The sequence below is a fragment of the Channa argus genome, chromosome 5 (genome assembly GCF_033026475.1).
Source record: "Channa argus isolate prfri chromosome 5, Channa argus male v1.0, whole genome shotgun sequence".
Classification (NCBI taxonomy): domain Eukaryota; kingdom Metazoa; phylum Chordata; class Actinopteri; order Anabantiformes; family Channidae; genus Channa; species Channa argus.
Window position 1 is genome coordinate 20666747 of NC_090201.1, and position 23690 is coordinate 20690436.

Sequence of the window (23690 nt, forward strand, 5' to 3'; positions counted from 1 at the left end):
GTTGGATGCTTAAACCAGTGCAAATGTTCCCCTGATGGCATTTAAATCGGTGGGTATGCATACATTTTCTGATGACAAATGAGTCTTGATGCCAAAAACAATTATCAAGTTTATTTTTGCAGAATGAGACCAACAAGTGAACGAGCACAGCAGATGGAACAGTGGTCAAATTTGGCAGATTCTTTGTGTCTCTTAACTGCTCATGATCTGGAAAAGAAAAGGAGCAAATAATGATTATTATGATGATCCCATTGTTGTATTCACTAAGTTATTCACACATTATAGATACACATGTAGTAACCTCCTACTGACCATGTCCAACCAGTCGATGTAGGCGGACACACGAGTGAAGACAGTGGGTTTCTTGGGAGTGTTGCATCCCATGCCAGACACGAAGCTGGCAATGCCATGGACGTAGTATTTGCCATTAACCAGGCAGTTCAGAGGTCCACCAGAGTCACCCTGAGAGGCAGTAGATCAAAGAGAGAATGTTCAGTACAAAAGAAAAATACCGCAAAGGCAGCAGCACTCCAATAAATGAGAAGCGATTAAGATGATGTGTGGACTGTTTTTTACAGGAATAATTTCTCTGCTTTGTGTTTTTATTTGTTAATATTTATTCACGTGCGAGTTAAATGAAGATGTAATAATTGATTTTTAGTAATAGCCTTGTTTTCTTTAGTACGGAGAAGGAGACTCACATTGCAACCAGCTTCAGCACCGCCGCCACCACACACCATGGTTGTCTTGACAGTGCTGCCCCACCAGTCAGGGCTGGAGCAGGTCTTGTGGTCAACCAGAGGAAGGTAGGCCTGCATGAGCTGTGAGGGCAGGGGACCACCAGCTGGAAAATGTTGACAAAGGAAAAGTAAGACGTTAAGTTTTACGAAAAGGCTACAACAACAGCTTTTAGAGCGGCAGGGGCCCTGCAGTAGCGTGCAGTCAACTCACTGGAGGTGCGTCCCCATCCGGTGATGTAGCAGGGGTTGTTGTTGGGCAAAATCTCGTTAGGGTTAGGCAGGGAGCCCAACTGCACATAGGAGTTCAGTGTGGCAGGAGTGGACAGACGCAGCAGGGCAACATCAAACCTGAGACAGAAGTCCGTGGGTCAAACAGAAGCAACCAAAAAAAGGATCATGGAAAAGGGTCAGAATGACACACCTACAGTACTGATACATTTACCCTGTGAAAGCTTACAGTATACGGATTTGTTCAAAAATACTTGAGAATTTAGAGAAATGGATTTCCTTTGAAAGAGAGGAGAAAATGTTTTTAAATCAACAAAACCATCGCAGATGAAAGATCATTCAAATTTATGAATCTCAGAAATCCTCACCCATTAGACACCCGATATGAGTCCCACTTGGGGTGGATGTAAACATTGCTGACTTCCTTAATCTGCTCTGTGCCACCGTTAACCTTCAGGTCATGGTCCCCGAGAATGACGCGCCATATCCTGTTGCTGTAATGATTTTATTAAAAAAGAAAAGATATTAATAATCACTGATCAGATATAGTTTGTAAAAAAAACAAAAACTTTTGAATTCTTTTGGATTTTGTTGATGTTTTAACTTCATTGTTTAGAGACTTCTCTTTCTTTCTAATCAAATAAACGAATCTCCTTTGGTTTGTGACAGTTATAAATGAGGCTATGAGAAGTGTCCTCATGCTGGTGACATTTAAAAACACTGAAATAAATCATAGCATGGGTCTCAAGATAAGAGTAAACAATGAATTGAACAAAGATTACTATTATTTTCTATTTAAGTCAAAATAATCAAAAGCCGTGCACAGATGCAGCTGAAACACAGCTAGTTAATCATCATGATACCTGTCCACACAGTGAGCAGCAGTCATGACCCAGCCTCTCTCAATCAGGGTTCCTCCACATGTGTGGTAGTAGCTGCTCCCAGATTTGTACTGAAGAGAGATCTAGGACAGAAGAATAGACCTGATATTAAAAATGAAAATAGGACCATCATACTTCAAATGGAATTCATGAATCTGATGACTTTTGTGTTGGCACGGTCTCTAAACATCAGTTTATTTTGCAGCTGAAACAATGCACGCATGAAATATGCATGGAAGTACTGACTCTGTGTTACAATAGGTTACCTGCCAGGGCCAGGAGTTGGGTTTGGCCACCTCACCACCTACCACCCTCCCGAAGATCTGCTCTATGTACCTGGGCTGGGGCTCAGCCAGCACTGGTTAAAAACACAGGAATCATGTTATACATCCTTTCCCAGAACACCTCAAACATAAATTGCTGAAATATAATTTCCTATAGAAACAGGAAATGCGATTTAAGTAGAGTGTATTGTTGTGCCAGATTATCTTGAGCTCCTGTGTGTTGACTAAACTAAAAATGACTGACTCGCTGGATGACGGAGAGGGTGACTGATATACAGACTGACTGATGACAGAGTGAGTGACTGAGTGATGTGCTGACTGACTGATAACAGATAGTAAGAGAGTGTATGAGACAGAATAAAATGAATAATGAATGGTTATACAGCGCAGTGTGTGCTGTCATTTTCTTACCCAAGGCTGCGAGAGTTGTCAACACCAGAAACCTAAGCATGTCTGCAGTGTGTCAGAATGTTTCTGCAAGGTACAAACGCTCCTGTCCTTCTTTTATACCTTAACTTGACCTTCAGCTGCTGCACAAGAGTGTGGCTGTTCTTTCCCCTGTGACAAAAGCCAGGTATGCACCTGTGGTCTGTCTCACACAGTGTTATCACAGTTGGTTACACCTCCTGCACGGACCAGTAGAAAGAAGTTCAGAATCAAAAATGACACGTAGACTGTCAAGGATATGTGTTTGACATGAGTCACAGTGATTCAAAGGTCTTATAAGATTTTCGTGATTTTTTGTTGGCTGATAAAGTCCACTAGATGTAATGATAATTTTCTGACCTTATGATTGTTGGAAACAATACATTAGACATGGATTTTTACATGTTAACAAGAGGTTTGACAGAAAGGTACAGTATATGTTAAAATGGAAAATCAATCCACCCTTTTCCTTCACTGAGCCTGTTTTTTGTGTGACTGTACAGTGGACATTATTCTGTTATTGCAGCATTTTTCAAGCATCTAAATTCTCCTCTGACTATCTAAGCCAAAAATAAAAAATAAAAACAGTACATAAATATGTAAAAACAGGAAACTGTGATTAGACCTAATCATGAAAATTCAAATATAAATACAAAAATTTCTGTGTGTTTGCTTTAGCAACTACTAGGCTATTAACGTTCTGAGAAAAGTAAAATACTGGACTAATAAAAATGGGAGCTGTGGTATTTGCAGCTGTGGAATTCAGTCTTAGTTAAGAAAGAAGTCTACATGAGTCTACTGAGTAGGTGACATTACTTGCCTTTTCTTTAAGTGATTATTTTAACTGGTGTATTTTCATTTAGCAAAGCAATTCTCTGCAAAATCCTCTCATATCGTAGTAAATTGAGCTAAAAGAACATGTGATAATTTCCCAGATCACAGGATCCATATCTCTTGTGTGTGTTGACAGAGGTGAACAGGCTCCTGTGGCCTGGAATGACCTGCAGGGGGAAATTGGGTTAAACGAAGTAATTTACAGATTGAATTTAAGAATTTAGGTAAAATATATGATTAAAACCTGAAGTAGGTGTATTTTATTTCTACAATACAGGCATTATTCTGCCTGTATTCTGTGCCTGTATGTGTTCAGAATTAAAAATAATTCTGAACACATATTCTGAGTCAGAGCAGTGATGGCAAACAGAACAGGATCACAGCCCAACACTAGAGGGGGCTAAAGTCTTACAAACGCAAAATCTCCCCTGATCACACATAGACACGTGCTGTAAACACATTTCAGATTTATTTAATATGAGACAGATGATGGACATAGGGCGGGTAGCCCTGGGAATTTCTTTTTTAACTTCTAAATCTTCATGCAAGTTCATTTTGTGTTTCAGATTTTGATGTTGTACTAAAATGAAGACAAAGTGAAACTCTATATTCTTTGCTTGCAAGATTTAAATCCAGTGTGAGAACTGAGTAAAAGAAGATTTCTCTCCTCTACTTCACTCAAACCTCTTTGACATTGAGCTGTAGAATAATTTGCTTGATGCTTTAAGCACGCAAAGTGAGTAAATTATTGTTATTAATAGTTTTTTAAAAGGCATTTAGTAGTTCTTAACTGGTCATGCTGATATTTCCAACAATAGTTTTCTGGACAATGGGAAGGTCTCTTGTGTGTCCTCCTTTTATAAAACAATTCTTAATTAGACAGGAAGTCATTAAAACTGTATGGATTTTGGATTATTGCCTTATCACACTATTAAAGAGATAGCGCTGACTGGTAATTGAGCAGGCCCCTTGACACACAGGGGAAAAGGTCCTGGTGCTGCAAGATTTCCTGATCAGCAGGGGTTCCACCATTTAGCTTTTTTCTCATACAGCATCTTCGTCCCCTCCGAACTCCTCGCATACCTCTCCGCCGCCCCAACCTTTTCTTGCAGAGGCATAAATCAAATAAGGAGATCAAAGACAGGAAGTGGGGATGTGTTAATTAAAGATGTTTGTTCTTGATACAGCTTCCCCTCGTTAATGAACAGTCGATTTGGTTCCCATAAAGATGTCTCTCACACACACACATAGAGGAAACTGAGGCTCCAGAAAAAATTAATGGGATGCACTGATTGGGTCTTTGATAGAAAGTCTGTGGTTATCACAGGCTAACTGTTGATTATGCCAATGTGACACTATTTGAAAATTTCTAACTGCATCCAGAGAAAGATTCAAACTCTACTGAAAGAAGTGAGTGCTGCCATTAGTGCACAGTCATTAATTTCAGTATGTTCTGCAATTAGTGCTGGCATGAAATGCTGTTTCCAACACAAATCCTGATTGAAATTCTCACAAATCCATAAGGCAACACTAAGATATGTATTAGTGAGAAAGGTCTTCTGATTTTCACCACACTGGCGGCAACCAGTAACTGATTTAAAGCTTCAGTGTGTAGCTTATTTCAATGATTTTTTTTACTAGAGATGTTCTCCTTATCTTAATGTGAAGGGCTGTCACAACAGAACAGCAATGACAGCAGTGCAGAAATCTTCCCTTATAATGTTTTTTGAGAGAGGCCTGGCCTTCTAACCAGGTTTAACCCTGCGCATCACATGCTGACATGCAAAGATACTCTGCTCAAATCCAAGGGACACTTTGACACAGCATAAATATGTGATGCCTGGATGGACTTAAGACAGCTTGATTCCCAAAAGTTGCATGTCGCACTGTAGTTTCTGTCTTTATTTTTAACCAGGTAAAAAACTGTTCTCCAAGGGTGACCTGACGACATCGTGGTCTGGATTACTGCTGGACATCATCTAGCACACAAAATAAATATATATTTGGGCAAAATGGGTTAATTAGAAAGTGAAAATAAGCTAAAAATAGATATTTTGCAAATTAATAATTTACCAGAGGTTTTATGATAGCCTTGATTTCAGTCTGGGATACCTACTTCTTTCATGTAATTTCTCTCTGAAAAACATTTTCAAGTAGCTGGAGCAGAGCACATAAAACCTTTTTCTCATCTCAGTCTTTACACTAGGGACAGACAGCAGATATGTGTCCTGTGATCTAAGATTATATTCTAAAATTAACTCTGTGAAATAAGTTTGCAAATGCATGAGGGATGATTTTCTATAATGGCGTTATAAATAAAAATGTACCAGTGATTGTGACAGCTCACGCAGAACTCTTTCATGGAGCCAGCTGTTTCTCATAAGACCCCATGTTATGTTGCAAACCTACAATGTAGCCTTTTCCTTTCCTCTGTTTTTTTGTGAGCCAACACCAAAAGTTTGCAAATGCATGAGGGAGGATTTTCTATAATGGCGTTATAAATAGAATTAAACCAGTGATTGTGACATCTCACGCAGAACTCTTTCATGGAGCCAGCTGTTTCTCATAAGACGCCATGTTATGTTGCAAACCTACAATGTAGCCTTTTCTTTTCCTCTCTTTTTTCATGAGCCAACACCAAAAGAATCCTATAGCTTAAAAATAAAGAAAGATATCTGGGAACTTCAACAAGAGACTCTTTTTTTATGTGTATTTGATCCCATATCAGGATCCCATATCAGGAAGTCAGTATTCATCTCACCTAAAAGTATAACAACTACTTACTGTTTGTACTGTTAGTTGTCATTGTGTTCATTGTTTTCAGTAAGATGCATTGTGTTTCCTGACGACTGCCAATCATAGCAGGATTATGAATTTTTCCCAAGCTTACCCCTATCCACCACACCATTAAAAGCCACCTGATGGTTTTAAAGTTTTTGAGGAGCTGAAGCACTAAATGCTGCGCACCGTGGCACTAATCTACACACACTCCACAGGGACTAACAGTGTATTAGCACGATTCCCTGCTGGCCAAAAAAATGTGAATGGATGCATCAAGGCTGTCATGCGTCCTGCTGGGTGACAGCAGAGAAACTGATCCACTGGGCTGTTCGCAAGTGTTAATTGCAATTATAGCACAGTAAAAACAATCGATACATCCTTATACAACCCCTAACCTCTCCCTCTCTCTGTCTCTCTCTCTCTCTCTCTCACTCTCTCTGAGGAAGTTAGCTCATGTTCCCTCTAATGAATCCTTCCTCTCTGTTTTTTTCCATCTGCCTCCTTCTTTATATGTCTGGCAAAAAGGTGCTGTATACAATAGGTGGTGAGGTGATGTGGTTTATGGGGGGCAATGATGAAGGCAGTGGTGGTAACGTGCTGCTCGAGAAAGATGATCCACTGTGGCTTCGAGTGCCTGATTGATCTTGTGGAGTACTGTTCATCCATCTCCATCCTCTCTACTTCCTTGACTGTTCCCTCTCCCCTGTTCCCAATCTACCATGGTCTCAGCTGCAGCCCTGCTGCTGGGTCCTGGCCCGCGGTTGCAGCAGTGATAGTGTCTAGTGGAGTGGAAAAGGAGGCTGCTGCTCTAAGCTTCCCTAAATGAGTGATAGAGGAAAGACGAGATGTGATTAAAAGCAGGTCTAGCATGTTGCTTCTTCCTTGTTGCTATGCGTGCCAGGAGTTGGGTCATTAAACAGGCTTTAATATGTTATACCCACACTTTAACTGAAAATGGTCATTAAAATTTCCAACAAAAAACTGATGAAGTATTACCTAATAGTACATAATAAAGATAACATAAGCTTTAGCATGAATTTTGCTCTTAAAAAGTTAGTACAGTATCGAGCAGCATGTACTGTGATATCAATGTGATATCCTAAATCTAATTAAAACAACCACATCCAACTCAAGGGAGCTTGTGCAGCTGTTTTGTAAAGCATGTTTTTGTTGCACTGCACATTCATACAGTACCTGTCACTGGCTGTCAAAATAATTATTCCTCAGGGAAAAAGGAAAAATGACTATATGTCAATTAGCACATATTAACAAAGGGAGCGTCAGTCAGTTTGAATAAGTGTGCTGTGATAACAGTGACTTCTTAATTTGCAGACTAATGTGTCACGGCATGAATTTTTGAGTTCTTTCTTACTATGAACACGTTTTTTTTCCACGACAGTTTGATAAACCATCAAAAGGCGGCAGACGTATCTGATCAGTTTTAGCAAGTGTTGTAATGTGGTGTTACAGTGTAATGTGGTGAAACTGGGCAGTTTGAGGTCTGAAGATAATGCAAGTTTAACAATACAGTTCTGATATTAAGCCAACGTCAGATTTTCTTAATCTCTTGTGTATTCTGTCAATCACATTTTACCACTGACAATAGGAAGTACAAAGAGACAGTGAACGCAATCTCAGAGCTTCACTGGCCTGTGCAATATTACTTTCATGCATGACTACTGTCTACATTATGAGCCAGAGTTAGAAATAAGAAAATTAACTTGGACCTGAGTAACTCTGAATAGTCAAAGGAAATAAATTTAGAATGGCAATGGTGTGGAATTGTCGAGTTGTCCATTTAATGTCTAAAAAACTCACCATTGTGATCAAAAGTGAATCTTGTCTCATTTCCAGACATTTGCATTTTAAAATACACAGATATTTCGAGCAGGATAAAAAGCCAGCTACCATTTAGTGGAAAGAATAAGGATGTAATGACATGTGTGTGGTGGTGTTTACCTGTTGCAATTCTACAAACTACATCCAAATCTAAATGGGCCGTAGTCACTGAAATTGCGCATAATGTTTTTAGGGGAATTATACAGTTGGCTTTCCTCTCCTGCTCTTCTTGACTGGTACACTCACATTACACTTACATATTTTACCTGGTTTCATTGAAAATAGATGCTCTATTCTTAAGAGTAGTGGAGGGCTTTACTCAGCCCCTGTCTCTGTATTTTATTCTGCCCTACAGAGCTAACAATTTGAGGTAAAGCTACTGAGTAGAGCCCATGTGGCCAACCAACTGCCTGGTCAATCATAAAAAGATAATCTCAGATTGTCTCAGGAATATTCCCCATGTCTCTATCCGAATTGTCTGTTCTCTTCAATGAAAATGAATTCCTTTCATGTCATGGTGCAATTATTAGTTGCCCATTTTGTTAAGCCCATATCTCGTACGTGCAGTAGCACAATATAATTTACTTTTGCCTTTTTCTCATGTGCAGCAGACTACTGTACAGCAGACCACCAATGAAATAAGAGACACAGACAAAAGAGGGGTGTGGGAGGATGGAGGGAGGCCTGCATGTGAATATTTAATTTGTTGTTAATGAATAGAAGTCATTAGGATTATTTCCTCCTTAAGGCTAATTTAAATGTCCTTTTGCATTCATCGTGAGAGTTGAAGTCTGTATGGAAGAGGCTGAGGTGGAGTTCTCATGCTGTCCCATAAAGGCGCTTAAGCTGTGGACAATAACCAATCACTTAAAACTGTGAGGCACTAACGAGCTCACAAGTCATCACGCAATTAGCAGTGATGAGTTGAGCAGCTTGTTTAAAAAATAAAAAATAAAAATAAATAGTTTTTTCCCTTTCAGCTTATCCTGTGAGTTCAGGGTCACCACAGCAGATCCTGACGCAACAGTCCCCAATTTCTACCGGGCTTGGACCGGAAATGCACAGCTGGGGATGGGAGAGGGCTGTTTGGGGTTCAGTGTCTTGCCCAGAGACACGTCAACATAAAGCCGGGACCAGGATCAAGCAACTGACCCTGTGGTCTGTGGACGACTGCCTTACCAACTGAGCAACAGCCACCCCCCAAAAATAAAAATAAAGAGTAATACGATTATTTGCTTACCTTTTAGAATATTAAATACAATCGTAGCTGTTTTTTGTGCACGTCAATGGTGAAAGAGAATCTGCCCCCGAGCAAAAATATTCACAACAGCACATTAACTGCAACATTTCACAGGGGTTGTCTGGTGCCTTGATTTGTTAAAATGTCAACAGAGTGAGTGTAAAATAAGCATAAAGGTCTCGCATTACCAGCTCTCCAAATATATCATGACACTGATCTTGGATCTGGCCTAAGGCTGCAAGCACACAAAGTTTGTGGATGATGATTCTCAAACTTCTCGTCCAAAGGCAGACAATTAATCTTACAGCAAAGAGACCTGGCGCTGTGTTGAACTAAAGACACAGATGAATAGCCCACGTTCAGACACAATCGACCACTCAAAGAGGTGCAGAAATAGCAGTAGTCAGACGACACTATGTCCTCATCCACAAATTGCATTCCACCATGTCTTTCACCTGTGCAAACCATGCATTGGTATCAAAGTGGCCAGAGATAAAATGGCTAGGCCTTTTAGCAGTAGCTCCAAATACCTACCATAGAATAAGTCCTTGAACAGGCGCGTGTCTAACTTGAGGATCAAAGTAAGAATAGCTATTTTCCACCTTCGTAACTACTGCTCTGTTATTTGGTGTGTGTGTTATTTTTGCAGGCAATTCCCCCAAGAGCCTGGAGGGGTTGTAAACACGCTGCTGAGCATTAGCCTGGAACAATTTGCTCCCGAATCACCTAACAAGAACATAATAACAGGTCAGGGAAGTAGGGAAGTATTAGCCTTTCAAAGTTGCACATGCCTAAGGATAACATCACTTGAGGGAGAAGACGTCTTGTTAAGCACCCTAACTGAAAGCTCAATTGGGGGTATCGAAGCTTTCTGTTGATGGATTCCCCTGCTGTCGATAACGGCGTCCTTGACTGATAATGATCATTGCACACTAGAGTAGGACACATTTGTCTGGACTGAAACCTGCAGCTACTCATTATTAGATCTACTGACCATCTGTCTATAAGGACCTTGTCTGTCACCCTTTGATGATGTCATCATCAGGACCAGTGCCAAGACATAATTTGCTTGGAAGCAGGTTCTGGGTGTGGGCGGGAAAAGGACCAAAAGATCATCAGGGTCAAGAGCCTCTTGCTCTCTCTTTTTTGTGTTTGCCCAATGATAACTGAAGAGACTTGTCAATGGGACCCCAGAGTGTATTCACATTCCCTGCCAGCTCCCTCTGAGATCATTGGCACATAATGTAGCCTTGGCCAAAGTAAAAGCCAGTCTGCATGGAGTGAGCTGAAAGGAAAGCTGGACACGAGGGGAAAGGAGAGGAGAGGATATTGGACAATGCTCACATGTGTAAACCTCTTCTATTCATTAGTGAAATCCAAATGATCTAATAAAGCCAACACAACCTTATAACATGTCAGTGGCGAACCTTGTTTCCCATGTGCCTACATGAACCAGGTCTCCTTACAAATGCATTAGTCTACCACATTTATAGTGTTCAACAATTCAGTATATGTAATATGCAAGGGAAGCATAATTTGGCACAATTATTTATTTATGTAAATTCGTATTTAACCCTTTGCTTAGCCCCATCTTTTATAGTTACTCTTGCTACAGCTAAGCTCAATCAGTGCACTTATGTTTATATTGATATCTTTGGCAAATTTAAAACTCAGCTTTGTTTAAAACACTTAGTTTTTCATTTTAGCAGGAAGGCTTTTAATCTGAAATGAGAATGGTCCTTAGCAGATAGTAAACTGCAATGAGAGACTCATTAGGAGGCTATAAATCCTATGATTAACAACCTAAATCACATTAGTTCTTAAACTGAACGTAATTAATACAATTAAAACATTAGGGATTATAATACGGTGCATCTCCATGTCATTTCGTATCACATAATACAAAGTCTGGTAGGCCTAGGTCAGCCAATATCACAAACAAATTGACAATAGTTTGTCTACAAAATAAATGTTTAAATAATTTATTATACATGAAAATGATAAAAATGTTTTACAAATCAAGAATATTACATTATGAAAAAGAAGTACTGTAGAATCCAACAAGGAGCAACATGTAGCCTTAAAATAGAATTTAATGGAACAACTTAAAAACATGTTAATTACATTACCTGACACACAAACACAAAATAAAATTCGCTTTCTGCCTAAACATAAAGTATTACAACAATAAGAACACTGGACCCAATTGCAAAATTGACTGAAATAAAACTATGAAAATATATAACATGTCACTATATCATTGCATATTTTGACAAATGCATTATGTCTTTAACAATCACACTACATTTTTGTCACTGAGGTCGAACAGATGGGGCGTTTGGAACATATAAATCAAAACTGAATGAGATTGAGAAACCCAAATAAGGTCAGTGCTTTACGGTTTTCTTGTTGATCATTTTGTGTAACATATTTAATAAAGCACTGCTATATTTACCATAAACTCTTTCCCACAGTACAGTGTATGCCCATTAAACAGGGATGTTTTACAGTCACTTTTGTTATTTCACAAAATACTGTTTTAGATTAGGTATGTAGTAACCTAGTTAACCAGGAACACTAAAATGGGAGGCTGCATTAGCACTTATCAGTATGCATATTTTTAAAGAACTGAGCACTTATACCAGAGTCTGCAGACATCATTGTTTGTTGGACATCAGACAAAATGGGGGAGAGAAGCAAATTAACACAGCAAAAACAAAAAAGAAGAGTATTTTATGGGAGGGCAGCGACTAAAAACTTCTTAAGTGTATGCTTTTTATGTTCATGTGTACGTGTAGAAGCATACAAACAAGGGCTTGCTGTCATTAATGCATTTTGTTCCCTCCTATTCCCTGTGCCTCTCAGTGCTTAGAGAAAACAACCCCATTCCTTTCTATTACCTAACTTGCATTTATAGGACCAGTCAGTGTGTGTTTCTGTTTTACAATAATTAGTTGCAAGTGTATTCACATTTAAAGAGCTTGAGTTAGAGTGGGAAAAAAAGCATTTTGTCTCTTTCACAACTGACGAAAAAGAGTTTTAACTCAGACTCTGTTATTAGTCTTACAACATCTTATTGTCAAACATCGTTTGATTACAGATTCTGATTCTGGATTTCAGTTTCTGTGGCGCTGATCATGTACCCATTGTACAAGTAAATAATGTCAAAAACAAAACAAATCTCATAGCTGTGATAAAATACTTTATAAACCGCAAAGACAAGTGATGAAATGCTAAAATACAGTAACTGCTTTACAGAGTAATTGGGCATGAGTAGTGGCTGCAATTTTACACCACCTCTTACTTCATAATCTGCGAGTATAATCAAGTCATTCACATTTCATGGAGCACCAGTAGTGCTATGTCTAACATTTCTTTTCAACTCCTGGGCTTTCAAAATGTCCTTTGTAAAATAAAAACCCACTTTCATGGTGCCAATAGAAATATTCATAAGTAGGTCTGGACAGCAGGAAAATCTATCCGGAATTGAACTAAAGAGCAGCCACCAAAGAAAGTTGCACTGAAAAATGACTTTGTGGAGAAAGGCTTATTCATTCGGGTATCTCTGAGGAGCATTTTACTATCATATTCTTGAGTGTAATGTAAAGGGACAGGAGGTATGCTCTCAGTAAGCTACTCCACCATCGCTGTGGCACAGACAACCATGATACAGCTAAATTTGTCCATTAAAGTGTCCAACCCAACGCCTGCAATCATGATGCACCTTGGTAATTTAATATATATACGGTGATATCAAACCCACATATGTCACTGCTGCACAGTGTTTAGCAAGAATCCACGTCTCCTTACTGGAAGAGAGCATGGCTCATCTTTCCAGCACTGTTGATCAATATAGGGCGCAGACTTTATAGATGACTGCCACATTGTCAAAGTCAATACTATGGCAAATGGCAATTATGGACGCATTATGAACAATTTCATGGGTGAGCTCCTCTCGCCTCATGGCAATACGGTTTCTATGACAGATTTGGCACTGGCAGTCTTGCGACACATCTGCCTTATTGCCTGTGTTTGGCTTACTCACTCACTCTGACATATTTGGATGTTACATTCAGTCAACTACAGAGAATTGGTCAGGGGAGAAAATAGATTTCTTCAGGGATTCGTGTTATCCTGTGTACAAACTGTGTCTATATCTATATGAAACACAGTATACAGTGAATTCATGTATACACACATGATTGCTTACGTTTATGCATGTGCATGTGAGTATACGACATGAGTGCAGTTGTGTGCATGTATCTGTGTTTTGTTTTTACTTACAAAATAAATGTATGCTTAAACCCACACACTCATGTTTATATTATAAGTGCACTTCTGCAGAAATGTGTGTCAGTAGCAGGTATGGATGGTTGTTTGGCAGCTAATGAATCCAAACCAGTAAAAGCTTGTAAACACTCATTTGGTTTTATGTCAAGTGAATTTAGTATACATAAAAAAAAAAAAAAAACACTTACAGGGCTTTAATACAATGTTTCAATTATCTTTTTCTGTAGCCTAATGCGAGAGTTTCTCTTCAAGTTGACCGAGTGGTTCCCTCAGGAGTCCCTGTATGGTTAGCTGAGGAACTATGGTGTTAGGACTAAAATGAAAATAACTCTTTATAGTGGATAATACCCCATTAATTTTCACTCCTGCCCCTTTGAGAATTATCTTGCTACCGTGCTGACTTTACTCTTTAGAATTCAGCCCTAGAGAGTGTGGTGTGTTGAGCTATCAGATGTATCTGGAAACCACATTTGCACTTGAAACTTGCATAGGAACACGCTCATAACTGTGTTCCCTGCTTCACCACCAGCACTTAAGACAAATTAATAAAATAAAATGTAATGTGCTAAGCCCAGAAACACACACACATAGACACGTAAACAATTATTCTAAACCAGGTCTTCTGATTAGCAAAACAAATACTAAAGGATTTATCTCTTGCTTTAGACAAGTGCTTTAAAATAACAAATAAAATTAAAGAATGCTGGGACGCTAAGTCACTCATAAAAGCAAAAGCAGCTTTGTCAATTAAATGTAAAAACATACATTATATCATACAGATGTAACATGTAAAAATAGTCTTGCCTAAAAATTCTGAAACAAGTGAAGGTAACGTGAGAAAGAAAGCATTGACCTGGGGTGAGCTCCCATGAACAGAAACTAAAGACAGAGGCCCAAAAACTCCTTTGTTTTGCCCTTCAGGGCCTCCATACCTTAGCCAACTTTTGGGACGTCCCTAGCCTTTAAGTTGCGTCTTAGCTAATGGTTGGAATTAGGAGCAAATTACCCCCAAATCCAACTTAATACTGTTTACTGATTTTAAAAGTTAAGGTTTTGCCACCAGGTCGCTTTATAAAAGGAAATAAACTTTTACCAGTATAAAGTAAAGGTTAATGGTAGCTACTTTGGTCATTAGTTAAGCTAGCATTAGCCTTAGCTCATAAGACCGAGCGGGGATAAGATTCAATGAAAATTGGGGGTCCTGCTTATTGTAGGATCACTACTTTAGCTCGCTCCGGGGTAAAGTATAGGTATTGCTTTAGTGTCACCGACGTTGGACTTCGTCACCCGGTGTAAAACACATGCCGTCCTATCCTCGCTCTCTCCTGTTTGGGGCGAATTTAATTGATCCGGGCAAACCGCGACCGCCTCCGAGTTGGCTTTCCTTTGGATTCACAGCGCTGAAAATTTCGGGCAGGAATTGTTTTGTTTTTTCTTCTTCTTTGGTTTTTTTTTTTTTTTTTTTTTTGGATAGGTGCATATTTTATCTCGCAGACCCTGCTATTCAAGGATAAACTAGTGAGAATCCAAATAGCACCAGTGTAAGTATCCCTGCATTGTTGTGGATGCAGCTCGGAGGAGGGAATGGATACGAGAGAGCAGAGGCGCACCGAGGCAGCTATATGACGGAGCAAGCTCCTCAGTGATGCAGCTGTTTATCCCGGTTGGGAAAAACCTTGGACATCCCAACGACTGCTTTTGAAAACGCTAACAGGCGAGAATTCGGTGGATTCGGATCGATCAGCACGTGTTGGGATTGCATATGAAGAGCCGGGAAATCCATGTAGTCAGTCCACTCTCTGCTTTTCACACTGAGAAAACACAGCACCGCTTAGATTTTCGAAATCAGATTTCCTTGTGTTTCTCGCCGAGGCGATTCGACAGTTTTCTCCTTCAAAGCCCCATTTTTGCAGTCCTCTCGTGTGTGTGCACATTTTTTATTTTTTACGAGCGTGGAAGCCGAACATCAACTCGGTAACATTACAGAAGTGAGGGCAGCGTTGGCATCTGTCCATGCGCGCTCCACACTGGGCTATTTATTATGGAACTGTGAACACAGCTGAGGTACAACGCGCGCTTTGCCTAGCTGCACTTTCTCCATGTGTTCGTGTAAGGACGAGGTATTCCGAGAATATCTTGGCTAAAATGCTGTGAATGTCTGGCTATTTTGCCGGCTGACGTCGACGCAACATCTCTCACTAGCTGCATGAGAAACACATGCGTAGAAGGGCGTGAACTTGCAGACACCAATCTCCCTCCCATTAATAAACCATCTCTACTCCTCTCTAAAGTCACTTTGCTTCTTTTGCAATCCGCTATCCTTCATTCATCAGAACTTATCCCGGGGACATAATGGATCTCAAAGCAGACTCGGAGGACATGGAGTACAAGCCGGCTCCTATTGAAGTTTTTGCCACCAGATCCACGCTGCATGGCATTTCGCACATGTTCACTTATGAGCGCATGTATATCAGGCGCAGCCTGTGGATTTTGTTCTTCCTGGGCTCCGTAAGTGTGCTGGTGATGGTGTGTGTCGACCGGGTGCAGCTGTACTTCCAGTACCCACATGTCACCAAGCTGGACGAGGTAGCGGCTTCTATGATGGCGTTCCCTGCAGTCACCTTCTGCAACCTGAACTCCTTCCGCTTCAGCCAGGTGACGCGCAACGACCTGTACCATGCTGGGGAGCTTCTTGCCTTGCTCAACGGCAGGTGTGTATGTGTCTGTGTGCCCCGTATCTATATACTTTACCTGTGCCTTTACCTGTAGGTTTAGGACTACAACAGGTCTACGTGTTGTATGCATAAGGTGAGAGGCAAGTCTGCCAAAAGTACTTTTATTGCAGAAATCTCTTTGATTTCCTCCCAGTCAGCAACCCACATCACCTACTACAATCATTTTTTTCTATCATGTAGGTTAAAACAAACCAGTATTCAGCACAGGGCCTCCAACTGGCTGCTTAGATGATGCGATTTGCCTCAGGGAAATCCATCTATGAGGATTTAGTATATGGTGATTCAGGCTTTGAGTGTGTCCACTGCACAGTATGAGATATGGTTGATGATTGAATCATTTGGCTGAAGCAGTATATTGTTTACTTTGACACTGTACTGGAGCTATCCAATCAAACAAATCAAGGACTATTAAATCACTAAATCCGTAAGCACATTGACTAAATCACATCTTCTGTTTCCATTCGAGTTTACATGTAGATGGTACTTGTGAACTTTTGGGAAATAGACACACACCCACACCCACACACACATATATACACTCACAGACACTCACACATTCTCTCTCTTTCTCTTTCTCTCTCTCTCTCTCTCTCTCTCTCTCCATATATATATATATATATATATATATATATATATATATATATATATAGTGGAAGTAGAACCTTAGTCTGAGACTTTAATAGCTGAATTGTTTCAGGTGAAATCATATGTCATATGGATGTGTGAAGCAGTGCTTTTCACCTGCCTCCTCGGAAAGCCACTGGACAATGTGCAACATGGATAGAACATACAGAGCCTTTGTGAATATGAACTTGGACTGACTTTAGCCTGAGGAAAAATATTTAAGGTATCTTTTGTGAAAGCAGGGAAAAGGCTTAGTGTTGTACTTGGTATTAAATAATCTAGTGACATTACAGAACACGTCAGCTGAAATCCACACTGCAAGATGCTGTATGTATGAAACCCTGTGTGACAACATGAATTACGTTCACATAATCAATTTGTTAAAACATGCTTATCCGGTGCTTGATTGAAACATTTAATGCAACTTTTTTTAAATCTCAAATCGGGATTTAACATTAACAGATAATGGATGGGCTGTTCCTAAGTGGTCAATATCAAATGATAAAGGAGAAAATTCTGCAGGTGGAGTTTTTTTTCTCTTATCATTTTACAGTTCATGTGATATGAATATCAGCATTGGATAAGTAAATGAGAAGATCTTTAAATCCCCTGCTGAGGAAGTGTGGGGAGAACTGTGTGTGTGATTCACAGCTGCCATTCCCTGTACACTTGTTGCTTTCTGCTCTGCTTTGATCATTCAGTCTTTCTGCAGCCATGACAGGCTCACTTTTCAATGTTAAAACTTTTGAATTTAGATTTCTTCATTTTCCTTCTCACTATTTGGCTTAATCTCATCACATTTACCTGTACAATACAGATGATCATCCTCTACTTTGTAACATGCACTTATGCAAATAGACAATGGCTGGGCTTACCTCTGCAATATTAAAGTCTCTTCTAAACATATCTAAATACCATCTTGCACACATTTGGTTACTCAGTCTATTTTTAGCATATTGATCCACACAGATCTGCAGCCCAAGTAACATTTGCAGAATCCTTTGTGGTACATGCTAGAATCACATAAATCCAATTTCTAGTGAATATTGTTGCCTTGTAACCTCTGTATATGATTCTATATTACAGGCTGTAATCTTACAGGAAGTTAATACATTCTGTGGTTCGATGCAGCTGTACTAGTGCTATGTATGTTATAGATTTCAACCAGTGTGCCTGTGTCTTACGTGGATTAGTTTCTCTGTGTTTCTACCATCAGCCATAATGGGAAACTATTACAATATCAATATAGGGTTCCACTTTGTTGATTTTCTTAGCACAGGTTCAGCACGATTTCATGGAAGCAGTGAGATGCATCTGGATAATAAGGGCAAAAGCACAGAGTAAATGAACAAGTAAGCTGAAAAATGAAAGCAGTGGCACTTGCTCCAAGTGACTTTGTAACTAGTTGACTTTAGATGGAAGGAGGGAACTACAAGCACAGGCAATTAACTTGTGTCTCGTAAGCTGTGTGATGAACAAGTCTTTATCCCTGTGTAATTAGTGCTGTTTGTTAAGCTACAGAGTTGTTCCGCTGATTAACACACTCTCATCTCTCTCAAACGTGTTTTCTTGTCCCCTCTATTCCATTTGGCCTTGGGGGAAACATCCCCTTGCTTTTAGCCCACTCAGAGTTTGGTACAGTAAGTGATGTTTTCATAAAGATGACAAGGACAGTTTTGTTAGGAGGTATTGCTCTCTGACAGTCTCACAGGGGTGGGAAAGGTAGTGTGTGATAAGGACTTAAGAGGATAAACAAAACCATTGAGAACAGGTTGACTCTAACTTTTAGATAAAAAGTTCTAAGGGTTTCCTCCAGACATTCCTGTTAAATTAAACATTGATTGGGTGGAAAACATTTTGGATGGTAAACTTCTTGATATCAAGCGACATGCTGTGGGTTTTGTTAGAAAACGGCAGAGGAAAAACAAAGTGTCATGTTGCTATGAGTCTGTGTCCATCACTGTCTCAGGAGGAAGCACCAGGCAATATCTATTCCTGAGGTGATGCCAGGCTGTCGTAGATGCTGTGAAGATTATAGCAGAACTACCCCAACTTACTTCACTCTGGCAAAAAGGAAAAAAAGAAAAATCAATCAAATTCTCATTGTGTTTATGCAGGTTGAAGTCACACTTGGTTGTGCAGAAGCTTATAAACAAATCGCTCTGTTTTATTTGTATTATTTCACAGAAGCAATTATATGATAATTAGCAAATGAAAGGTCATTTTAGAAAAGCTGTTGCTAATGTGCTGTGCTGTCACAAAATGTTGGATCAGCTCATAAAAGTCAGAGAAGCAAGACTTCTGCATGTTTCCCGAGCTTGGAAACATGCTCTAAATTCACCACAAAGTCTAATGCCTGACTCTCTGAACACATTATCAGTCTCTGCAAGATCACAGGACCTAATCAGGATTTGACTGGTGTAAAAAGTGCTTTGGAGAGGACATGTGGGGGCCAGATCATCATGTGAAAATTACAAAATCAAGGAGATGCGACTGAAGCTGATTTTTAAAATGTGAGTTCATTTGCATTTATATTGTGATTGTTCACTAGAGAGATTATTACTGCTGGAGAGAGACATAAGTAGACAATTTGGTGTTTAGGTGAGGTTTTTAAGATATCAAATGTGAGCCATTATAGCCAGGTGTTAAATTTCATTTTTGCTTCTTCACTTTGTTTCTGTTTTGTCCTCTGTACAATAGAGATGTATGTTTCGTTCACGTTACCTCTGTCCCTTATTTGATTTTAGAGCATGATCAAGACTTGCCAAAACTGTTATCAGGAGCCATTCCAACACCATTTTCCTATTCAGTGATAATTTTCAAGGACACTTTACAAACAATGTGATCCTCATTAGTGTTTGAGTTCTATTAGCACTAATTAGATAATTACCTGAGATTATATTGAGATGTGCTCATTGTTGCGTGACACAGCCTGAGGTAATAACATCAGCTTAATACAATGGGAGTATTAACTGCTGGATGAAGATTATTATTATTATTATTAATTATTTATAACTGTTGGCGTGACCTGAGAGCATACAGTTTTGTGACCAAAGTCAAAGTTCACAGCGGTGAAATAAACAGCGGTTGCTTATATTTACTCACTCCTCTTGAGGTGGCGAAGTGATGCAGATGCTTGATTCATTTTAGTCCCCACAAGAAAATTAAAGTGCTCGTGGCCCATAATCCAATTTAGGCTCCCCCGCCCCAACGCAGTGAGTTTGTTGTGATTGCTTTAGGGAGCAGTGGCAGGGCAATATTAAAGATCTAACCATATTATTGTGATTGTATGCGCTTCAACTAAAGCCTCTTGACTTGTGGATCGGAGCACAGCGTCTTAAGTGCTCTCCTGGCAGCTTTGTGTTGCTTATAAGACACTGGCTCAGGATACAATTCAATTAAGTTCAGAATATACCACAACAGGCTGTATTTTCTTATTAGAATAAAGCATGACAGTGAACTGATCTAGTCCCCACATTGGTGAAAGAACTGAAGCATTTTTGACCTGTGATAATTTTTTTCAAAGTTACAACTTTTATAGCCAGTAATTGGCCGATGTAATTTGACCTGTGTTTTTCAGGGTCCTACACATTATCTTTCTTATTAAATTATGCTCAACTCCCTGTATATTTGATGCGCTTAGTCAATTTAAATAGAAGTTGGTGAAACAGGAAAAACAACATTAGTAACAATATGTAAAAAATGTTGCTGTTATTATTATTGTTATATTAAAAACAATATGGGAATAGCCCAATAGTTATATCGTTTGAAGCTACAGTATTCAGCTTAAGCAAAAACCAGGATAGGGCTCAAGGTCAATCCACATTCCTCCACCCAGCCCTTCCTTTTCAGGGAGATTCATTTAAACATTGCTACAACTAAGCAAGTAATGCAGTGTATATAGTGCATATAGCATAAAGATAATTTGCTTCCCTGATTAGGATTTTACATGTAAACAAATAACAAAATAACAGAAAAGATAAAAAGAATTTTAAAATTCAGAACTGTTCGTTGTGGATCAGCTGCATGTGACCCTATTCGCTGTCATTCTGCTGTGACACGAACACACACACAAAAAAGAAAAGTAAGAAGGAAGCATTTTTTTTTTTGTCACTATACAGTTAAAATCTGTGAACAGGCTTCCAATGTCAGTCTGAGGTGGAGGAGAAACCAGATTACTTATTATATGTGGAATTTCCCTGGCCAGGTTTCTTACGTGTATTTAAACAACCTAGAAAGTAAGTAGTTAGCTATCCCACCTCATAGTTAGAAGTGCCAGCCAGCTGGGGTTTTTCTGAGTGGAGTTTGTGCTTGTATGGGTTTTTCTCTCCATGCTCCAATTTCCTACTAATTTCAAGTTTATTTCTTTTAATTCAAATGTATTTATATGGCACCAAATCACAAGAGTCATCTCAACACACTTTACAATGTAAGGTCAAAACCTTACAGAATTTTAGAGAAACCCAATAAATCCCCTTAGGCATGAAATAGGTGACAGTGAAGAAGAAAACCTCCCCCTTAATGGAGGAAACCTCTAAAAAAAAAAAAAAACATGATGGCTGTCTGCCTCTACCAGTTAGGGTGAATGAGATGTGCAGAGAGAGAAAAGAAAAGAAGAACAACAGGAAGTAATAAACAAAACTATAATCAGTGAGGTGATAAGCAACTCTCAGGTGCCATCCCCAGATATTGCCTGTAACACACAAACTCCTCTCCATCATACCTAAAAAGGACACAGAGCAAGTGTGTGGAAAGGAAAACAGCCTGGATGCTCATTTGCTTAGAAGAAGAAAATCTAACAGTTAAAAGAATCAGTGATTTTCAGTTACATATAGTAAACTTGTCTCATTCTTACCAGTTAATTAAATGCTGAACCCAAAACCAACACACCAGCTAGAAAATGGTAGCAGGTAAAACATCTGCAAGTACAGCACTAATTTCAGCCTAAGGCATATAAATGAGTTTAAAGTTTGGATTTGAAAGCCTCTATTGAGTCAGACTGCCTGAGGAGCAGGAAAGAGCCTTGTAGCCAGCTGACTTCTTTTTAAACCTGGGGACAGACAGGAGACCTGCACAGTGAGTGAAGGGCATGACATAGAATAAGGTTTAAGGAGATCAGACAAGTATGAAGGAGCACTTCCATTTGAGATTTTGTGCCGTTAAAAGAGAAAGTAGGATCAAATGTAATAATGTAACCCTACATAACCCTAATTTGCCCTGATATTTTTTCAACAATAGCCAGATGTGTTGAGGACAAAGTAGCAAATTATGAATAATCTTTCTTAGGTTATATATAATATATAATTTATGAACAAAGTGGTCCTCTGCATTGTAGAGTTTGTTGGCACGAGTCTGTTGTGCCATTTCAATGCTGCCTATGCAACATGACTTTTTTTTTTTTTTTTGCATTTTTTTAAATTGAAGACACTGTAAATAAAAAGACAGCTGCTGCTATTGCTAATGAAAATTGAAATTACAGCATCATGATTTGAAATGTTTGCCTTGTATTTGTGGAGAAACACAGTGGCACATATGTTACACACTACTACAATACAGCTGTTTCCCAGGTACATTGTCATAGTAATGGACTGGTGGATTATATTCTGTAAGCACATAGGTGCAACTTGATCTTGTTGTTCCAGTGTTCAATTAGATAGCAATGTTGTGTGTCAGTATATTCAACTTTTGGTCATAACTATAGTCCCAGACTTCTCTGTCACAGCACCATTAACTTCATTCAACATGAAGCATGAGGGATTCTCATCTCTTTTTAGTGTTATGAGCACAGTAGAGGGAAACAGCCCTCATTTCAAATTACAGCACATAGTGTCTCAGACGGTGAATATTTTATTTCATTCTGTTTGTAGCAGCTTAACAACACTGTAGCTTCAGTGGAACATTTTATATTTTGTGTAATTTGGTTGGAAAATTGAATTTTAAGAAAGTTCTCCCAAAAGAAATAATCAAATTCTTGATTTTTTTTAAATTCATAGATCATCTTCCGTTATCCCCATTACCAAGGGACATTGTGTTCATGAGCACAGACAAAACCTGACCTTGTGGAATTAAGAATATCCATAAAGTGTTACCTTCAATTACAGTTTAAAATACTTCCCATATTTATGATAAATAACACTGCTGTCAGTATCCACAAAGCCACTTACAGATTTTCCTGTCTGGTTCTTATGGTTTTCATATTCTGCTTTCTCCAACTCCATCCTGAAATAACACAATACATGAAGCCTGTTATAAGATGGCTAATGCTCTCTCACAGTAAACACAAATTCAGGACTTCGGATCAAAATGTGGATCTTCCTATTTTGCACCGCTTTAAATTGCAAGAAATGGCAGGAAACAGTGTCTTGTTTTTTAAGGCAATTCTACAAAACATTACACAGTCCTCTATAGTGCTATTCTCTCTGATAGGCTCTGTGTGTCCTATTCCTGTAAGTAGTGCTTAATCTTAGCACTCCATAATTTGGATGCTTGTACCACTGGTGGCCCATCACTCAGCAGGGGTCGTTGATGGGCTGTCCTTTCTCTGAGCAGGGTCACAATAGTTAATTGAGGTTAATTTATATCTGTAAATGACTGTGAGCAGGTGCTGAAGGCTGGTACTTGTTGTCAAGCATAGACACGGGATAAATTATTTTATGTCCATTGTAGTTGAGTTTAAGTTTTGTGCGTGTTAATACACACAGATTAATCATACTTTCATACTTTGTTTTTTTTGTGCTGTGTGGGAAAAAAACAAGGGAACCTTTTGGCTTTTCAACATGATACACCTG

General features: G+C 39.1%; 2 protein-coding genes across 2 annotated transcripts in view; one reads left to right on the forward strand and one right to left on the reverse strand.

Moving 5' to 3' along the window:
* Nucleotides 1–96: 96 nt before the first annotated feature.
* Nucleotides 97–2703, reverse strand: LOC137128113 (elastase-1-like). Its single transcript, XM_067505837.1, has 8 exons — nucleotides 2545–2703; nucleotides 2116–2207; nucleotides 1832–1932; nucleotides 1337–1462; nucleotides 952–1088; nucleotides 702–844; nucleotides 313–462; nucleotides 97–207 (listed from the first exon to the last, which is right to left on the reverse strand). The coding sequence occupies exons 1-8, from the start codon at nucleotides 2582–2584 to the stop codon at nucleotides 193–195; spliced, it is 804 nt and encodes a 267-aa protein (XP_067361938.1). The 5' UTR covers nucleotides 2585–2703; the 3' UTR covers nucleotides 97–192.
* Nucleotides 2704–14706: 12003 nt separating this feature from the next.
* Nucleotides 14707–23690, forward strand: part of asic1b (acid-sensing (proton-gated) ion channel 1b) — a 144081-nt gene continuing 135097 nt past the window's right edge. The window contains exon 1 of the mRNA XM_067505001.1: nucleotides 14707–16254. Coding sequence (XP_067361102.1) covers nucleotides 15896–16254 — 359 coding nt within the window. The 5' untranslated portion in view covers nucleotides 14707–15895. The remainder of the gene's footprint in view (nucleotides 16255–23690) is intronic.

Bases quoted from the DNA above. Each gene is read 5' to 3' on its own strand.
- LOC137128113 (XM_067505837.1), bottom strand. From the start codon at position 2,584: ATGCTTAGGTTTCTGGTGTTGACAACTCTCGCAGCCTTGG. The intron at 1,933-2,115 runs GTAACCTATTGT...CTTCTGTCCTAG, and splicing joins CCAACTCCTGGCCCTGGCAG to ATCTCTCTTCAGTACAAATC. The intron at 845-951 runs GTGAGTTGACTG...AACATTTTCCAG, and splicing joins CGGATGGGGACGCACCTCCA to CTGGTGGTCCCCTGCCCTCA.